This window comes from Pygoscelis adeliae, unplaced genomic scaffold, assembly GCF_000699105.1.
Source record: "Pygoscelis adeliae isolate BGI_AS28 unplaced genomic scaffold, ASM69910v1 Scaffold85, whole genome shotgun sequence".
In the NCBI taxonomy this organism is placed as follows: domain Eukaryota; kingdom Metazoa; phylum Chordata; class Aves; order Sphenisciformes; family Spheniscidae; genus Pygoscelis; species Pygoscelis adeliae.
Genome location: NW_008824900.1, coordinates 7,810,673 through 7,818,013, shown reverse-complemented (window position 1 = coordinate 7,818,013; position 7,341 = coordinate 7,810,673). Strand labels below are relative to the sequence as shown.

General features: G+C 41.8%; 1 protein-coding gene across 1 annotated transcript; it reads left to right on the top strand.

Moving 5' to 3' along the window:
• Nucleotides 1-18: 18 nt before the first annotated feature.
• GDE1 (glycerophosphodiester phosphodiesterase 1) lies at nucleotides 19-6,149 on the top strand. Its single transcript, XM_009324829.1, is given in 7 exon segments — nucleotides 19-71; nucleotides 143-290; nucleotides 1,554-1,729; nucleotides 2,917-3,034; nucleotides 3,801-3,893; nucleotides 4,524-4,735; nucleotides 5,109-6,149. Coding segments are annotated over 7 exon segments (948 nt in total). The 3' UTR covers nucleotides 5,257-6,149.
• Nucleotides 6,150-7,341: the final 1,192 nt, after the last annotated feature.

The following is a 7,341-nucleotide window of genomic DNA, read 5'->3' as shown; positions in this document are numbered from 1 at the left end:
GTGAGGCAAAGCTGCCGAATGCTCTGGAGAGAGAGAGCGAGCCTCGGGGAGCCCGTCTCCCCATCGGTCTGGTGGGTGAGAGACTGAGATCGGCGGGCAGTAATACAAGCCTTGGGTTATGTTTGATAATCTGCCTTTTCAGCAAGCACCAAGCCCTCGTCACCCCGAATAACTCCAGCTTCTTCCGACTTGCCGCAGCAAGCTGTATGGCTTGTCAGTCCTTCATCCCCAAGCGGATTCCGAACAGTTTGATCAGATCTGAGTCTTGCGGGAACTTTGTTATATTCTTGGTGCTGATGGATATTTTAGCAGTGTAGCAATAATGAAATACTGTATTTTGCTGACGTTGCAACAGAATATAGAGAGCAGACAGCAACTTAGTAACAGGACCTTTGCTTTTTAAGCCTTGAAGATCTGTGATGAGAATCCACAGTTACAGAAAAATCTGATATTGTGAGAACTTCACTGTGTACAGCCCTGCCATGAAACTTACTGCTGCCTCATCTGCGAGGCATCATGGTGCAGCCAGGGTTCAAAATCTGTTTCTGAGAATCATCTGAAATCGTGATTAGCAGTCTCTCAAACATAGTGTACCTGTGATGATGATAAGTTGCTGCTCTGATGGTTTCTTACCTTTGGGTGAGGTAGGGCTCTTCTGACAAATTCTGAGACTGCACAATAGAGATCCTTACTTGGCAGAAACCTCTAGTGCATACCTGGCATTTGTCTTTCTAGTGCATTGGCCATTTTCCCAGGAGAGCATTTGGCCTTCAGAACAATTCATCTTGTATGCAGTTCACTCAGGTGCTTTTCTGAGGAGTTCCTGGGAAAGAGCCAGGGCAGGAGCAGGACGTATGAAATGTTCTAAGGCAGCCCAGCTGCTTATTGCTCTCTGATATGGGGATTCCTCTGGTAGGCACAGTGATTTGCCTACATACATACCTATTCAGTAAAAGGATGGTAAGTGGTGCTTCTGCGAAGCTTTGTGTCTATCTACTGCATGTGGTGGATCAACCGTACTGCACATGAATGGTGAATCTGACTCTTAAAGGAAATATTGCACCTGTGTTCCGTAAAGCTTTTTCTTGTGCAAGCAAAGACTTTATGATCTGATGGCCTGCTCTAATTCTGGCTTCTAAGTGTTAATCTATAAATTGTCTAAACCATAGGCATTTGTTTCCCTTTTCTTTTAGAAAGTAACATAACTTGAGGACTCGGGAGTTATTGAACCGGAAGGAGAGAGCAGGATTCTTTTCTGCATTTTTATCCTGAAACAGTCCCAATCCCAAGACCGAGACATTATCTCTATGGTTTTATCTGTAAAATAGATTATATGCTTTCAGTTGCTCTATGAATGGTTCTCACGATAGCTTGGATAAAACCTACTTTGTTCTGCAGATCAAGCTTACTGAAAAGAACACTAATAGTTTATGATTTTTTACCAGAATACAAACTGATTATAGCTGTACCTGTATTAAATCTAAATTAAATCTAAATTAAAGCTGTCTCTTCTGTTGTGTATGTGATTTTTTTTTTTTTCCTTTTTTTTTAAGGCAGCTGAGAATGGAGCAACGGGTGTTGAGCTGGATCTTGAATTTACTGCAGACGGTGTTCCCATTCTAATGCATGATGAAACAGTAGAAAGGACAACTGATGGGTCTGGAAGATTGTGTGACTTGACTTTTGATGAAATTAGGAGGCTTAATCCATCTGTAAAACATAGGCTATGGTAAATTAACTATTGCTATTCTGAAACTACTGTTTCAACAGTGAAAAAAAACATTCTTGATAAACAAAATTATTAATTTGATCTGTCACTGATGAAAAGTTTTGTAAATTTAAAACTTAGTCCCATATGTTACTTCTCATTTGATTTTAGAAGTGTATGAGACTGTATCTCCTTACCCATCCTTGCAATAGGAACAGTGGAGCAGGGTCAAGATGTCTGGCTTTCAAGGACAAAATCCATAGGCGTCTAATGTGAAACAGGTTAATCTCTACATAAGCTTCCCCTAAATTGACAGCAGGACACTAAAGATACTGGGAGTTTCACTGTACGTCAAAATTGGCTTGAGTAATTACTTCTAGAACTCATTTTAGTCACATATATTTCTTGACTGATTGCATCTTGGGGATTCCAAACATCAGGGTTATACTGTTGAAAAGGAGCTAGACAGATTTCCTGGGTAGTCTCAGGTAGGAGCTGTGACCCCAGTGGCTGATTAGATCCTTTCCAGTGGCATCCAATTTTGATGACAATGCAACTTCTACGGTATCATAAGTGAATCCATTTTAGAGGAGGAACTTTTAGTGTGTGCTCCTGAGACGAAAGGTGATCACCTGAACCACACAGCGAGAACTTCCACATAGGCAGTTACCGCTGGTCAGCTCTTGTTCACTGTCGCCTTATCGGGAACAATTTATTAAGCTGCTTCTCCTGCATCCTCAGCTTGTCTTGCTTATTCTGCCAGGATCTGCGTTTCTGGCTCAGCGTTAGGGAGTGCAGTCAAAGCAGGATGAAGTGGGTGGATAGGTGGTCAGCAGTTGGGGCTGGATGCATGCTTGTGGTAGTTGAGGAAGGAGGTGAAGAACTGAGGTTAGTGTTTCGGTGTGGGACACGGGGTCAGTGAGCGTTGGATTAGACCTTGAATTTGGAAGGATATAATTGTCTAGTGGGATTCTGGGAGAAAAGGAGATGTGCACATATCCCTCTACACGTGCAGCCTTTTACTGGGTGAGAGAGCCACCACTGCCGTTGCTAGTGGTGCTTGATCCCACCTCTAATACTAGTGTATCAGGAAACTATGTTTAGGAATGCCTAGGAAACAGCTCTGTGTAGTTGGGGATGTGTGTGCCCCTGTGCGTGCACGTGTGTATCTTGACTGCATTCCAGTGAGGAGTTCTCTGTTTCTACAGGAGCAAATTCCAAGGTGAAAAGGTACCAACTCTGAGAGAAGCTGTTGTGGAGTCTATGCATCACAATCTTATAATCTACTTCGATGTCAAAGGCCATGCAAATCTGTGTATGTGATTTGTACTGAGACACCTTCCTTCACCCTTTCTTTGGGTTTCTAACCTGCTTTTTTTGTTGGTCTCGAACTGATATGTGTGGTACAGTCCCCCCTCTAATATGAGTGAGACTGAGTCTGCTCTTTGTGTCATCCAAAGTCGGGCTGTCAAAGCAAAGACAAGATGTTCCCTCATCCTATTCCATTGTCCTGGGAAGCTGCAACTTAAAATTAGCATGAGAATTGTGTGAGTGTTGAGTTCAGCTCACAGCACCATCGTGTAACAAAGTAAAGTGAATTCCCTGCCTGTGCGGAGGGGAGCTAGTGTTTCACCTCCAGCCTCAAACTAAGGGTCCTGCTTGTCTATAATTTGCATTACTGAAGGGAGATACAGGTGATCAATCATTAACATACTATGCAAATTAGAATAGTTTTTTTCTTTAGCATAGCAAAATATGGAAACAAATTAATTTCTCCCCTTGAACTAAACCCTAGGTAGTACTTCAGAATTTTATCCACAATATATTTAAGGGTATTTCAAACACTGAGAATGCTACTTGTTGCTGTAAACAGAATCATGAAAAGGACTTTTGTTGCAAAAAACAAAATGTCATTTCTGTGTTAATGGTATAAACAAGATGCTGTTTTTCTTCTCCCCCCTCTCCATTTCAATCTTGTTACGCAAATCAGGAAAGTATTTTTGAAGGGCTTTATTCTAAAATGACTTTGCAGTATAAAGTAAATATGAGCATATGTATAAAGATAACATCTGTGTGTATCTCTGATTGGCAGGCAGTTGACGCCCTAAAACAACTCTACCTGGAATTTCCGCGTTTGTATAACAGCAGCGTAGTCTGTTCTTTCATGCCAGATGTTGTTTATAAGGTGATGTTTCCTAAAAGTTTACTTTGGATTTTTTTGGTTCTGCCTGGGAATTTAAATAAGATTTACAACTCCCAGTTCCAGATTACTTTTGGGTTGTTAAAATTGCCAAGGCCTTAAAAAAAAAAAAAAAAAAAGCATAAATCATAAGTCTCCTGCATAATCTTATTAGATCACTCTGCGCTCATTAGGCGCACATATGAATCTACAGCAATTCCCTCCATTCTGAAAGCTATGTAGAAAAAAGTGCGTCGCTCTTACAGTTGGCATATGGCCAGGTATCTGTGTGCAAGGTCCCTGTTAAATAAGCCTCATATTTTGGTGTAAATGTAAACTATTCTTAAAACTGTTTTCTAATTCTCATTACCAAGTCCATTTACTATGCATTTTATTCCATTGCCTGACTGTTATGCAATTTTTTTAACATAAGAACTGTTGCTTATTCATTATGTTTTAAAGAAAAAACAGTAAAATCTCATAAACAGCTTTCTAAAAAAGTTACAAAAGGATCTGGGCGGGAGGGGGAGAAGGATTCCAGTAGAGCTGCAAATGCAAGCTAGCACTTCGTATCTAACCTCTCCCAATTTATATTGCTTTTGTATGAATTACAGTCTTTTCTCCTTGATCTTCCAGATGAGACAAGCTGACGCAAATGTTGTAACAGCACTAACGCACAGGCCTTGGCATCTGAGTCATTTTGGAGATGGGACACCCCGTTTCAATTCCTCCTGGAAACTTTATTTGTATATGATGATGGATGTCATTCTAGATTGGAGCATACACAGTTTCTTGTGGCGATTGTGTGGGGTTTCAGCTTTCCTCATACAGAAAAATTTTGTTTCTCAGTAAGTGTTAAAGTATCGGGAGGCAATATCATTCTATTAGTATGTGAGGGTGGAGTTCACATAGTATATGTTAACCAATATGTTCCATTTAGTGTTGCGTAAGGTTGTTTAGATAGTTTCTTTACCGCATGCTATTTTATTATTTTAAGCCTCTCTTTTCAATCTGTATTTTTATGTTAGATCCTAAGTTTAATCTCAAAGGGGAAGAAAACTGTTGCTTTTGCCTGTTTACAGTAATAAAACACCAAAAGATGACGCACTGTCGTTCTTGATGCGATACTGATGTAAGCCTAAAACTCAGTTGTAGCCTCAGAACCGTCTGCCTTAAATATGGTAGTCAGCCTTCCTCTTACGGTGTCTTTGTTCCTTGCAGAGAGTATGTGAGGCACTGGTCTTCAAAAGGAATTCAAGTGGTTGCCTGGACCGTGAACACATTTGCAGAAAAAAGCTACTACGAAAGCGTCCTTGAATCCAGCTACATCACCGACAGCTTGGTGGAAGACTGTGATCCTCATTACTAGACCTGTGCTTTGCAGACACTCACCGACCTAAATAAACTGTCTTACTCGGGCAGGTCTGAATTCACCATCGAGGGGGTATCCACTGGTGCAGACAGGACCGCTAACGATAGTTCTGGGAAAAGGAAGAGCAGTAGTTCACTTCTGCCGTACGGTCGGATCTCAAATGCAGAAACACCCTCTGTTGCGACACTGGACGAAGCTGAGGTACAGCCATTTGTAGGCTGAGGCGATCGCACTGTACTGTAAAAGGATCGGTTTTGACAAGCTAACCGGGCAGTACGCTGTATGTGCAGACTGCTTTATAATTCCCTGCTTTGTTTAAATCTTGGTTATAAAGTCATATCTGCAATTTTTGGTGGCAAAATTTAAAATCGTACCTTGATTTTAGTAGTTTAAACAGTCTGTTCTATGACTGTATGATAATTTGATGTTGATTTAAGGCATCTTAAAAACATCTACATTACCGTTCCCGAAACCTGAAAATAATGGTGCCGAGATAGAGGGTGGGTATGTTTCCCTCCTACTGCGTGGGAAGATGGCTGTGCTGCACCTTGACAAGGAAAAGAGAGCCGACTTCCCATGTTCCATGTGAAGACTAGGAGAATTAATGAATAAAACTTGAGCATCTTCTTCTCTTCCAGACTTTTTAAAAGAACCAAGGGAGGAGAGAAGATTATGTCTTCTAATGACACAGCACACGAATGTATTTATTTTTAAAAGAAAGCTATACATTGAGTGCTGGTGGTGGTAGAACACGTAGAGCTGAAAAGTCTTTTTATTTTGCTTATTGTTTGCATGATTGAAGGGCACTCACAAGGATACGTGGGAAACTGTAATCCAGATTTAACTTGAAATGAAAAGGGTCTGCGGTTACAATAAACAACTATCTGATAGCTTATGGGTATAGTATTCTTTATCATCAGCTGTGCAGCAGTAGATTGATGTAAAATGTCAAAATTGGTGCGGGTTGCTTGCTATTTTTTCTAACCAGTAAAACCCCCAGGTGTTCTCATCACAGCTACCATCAATGCGCCGGGAACAATTTTGGCTCTGCTCTGGAAGGAGCTGGTTGTTAGAGAAGACTGTCGGTGACTAGCAAGAGCAGAAAACTCCTGTGGAGCCAGCCCTAACATAAATTAGACCACCTTTTCTTAATGGCCACCACATGGAATTGCTAAGTTTAATAATTTCGTTTCAGAAGAATGTGATACCAATTTCAACAGAGATGAGGAATTTGAACACTTAACTGATGGATTGGTTACCTGCTGCAGGTTATTCAGACGTAACCTCCCACGATACCTTAGACTGCACGTATAGCAATGTGTACGTTTGACTAAACTGCAGTGTTGTTGAATTCATTGTTTCCTTGTTTGGGCGTTGCTGTTCAGCTGACGTGCTGCACTCTGCGCTGGGTGATCCCTTACCACGTCCGAGGGGAAAGCTGCGCTTACCAGCAGTGGAACAGCAGAGCGCAAGGATTGGTGGCACAGTTTGGTACATTGCTTTGGATATAAACGTTCTTGATAGTTAGAGTTAGTTCTCATGCACAGAGCCAACTGAGATTTAAAAAAAAAAAATTCTATAAAAGAGGCAAAAAGTAATAAAAAAATCAGTCATCGGGGAAAAGAGCTACACAATTGTCCCAATTAAGGTACGTCTAAACTTCTGAACGTAGGAGCAAGGGGTGGTTTTTCCTGTCAGGATTACGAGAGCCCCTTCAGTCCATGTCACCCATCCACCTTGTACTGCAGAACCAACGACCTCTGTCTTCTGGTGCACACCCCTATAGCATGTGTACGTTACACCCTCAAGCAGCTTCTGCCCCGCCATTTCATGAGTGCCGTAGCCTCTACCCTTACTGCTGTGATCTACCGGCGCTCCCCCAGCGGCCAGCGGGAGAGCAGATCAACGTTGCTCCAAAGGTCCGTGTTTTGTTGCTGCTCGAGTTGGTGGCACTGTTGAGTCACCACCCTCCTGCGAGCACTAGGCCCACGTTCAATATCGGCAGCCAGACTCCGCAGCCATACATGCAGACAACCGTAACAAAACTGAACCTCTGATCTCGCATTGTGTGTAAACGTTGTC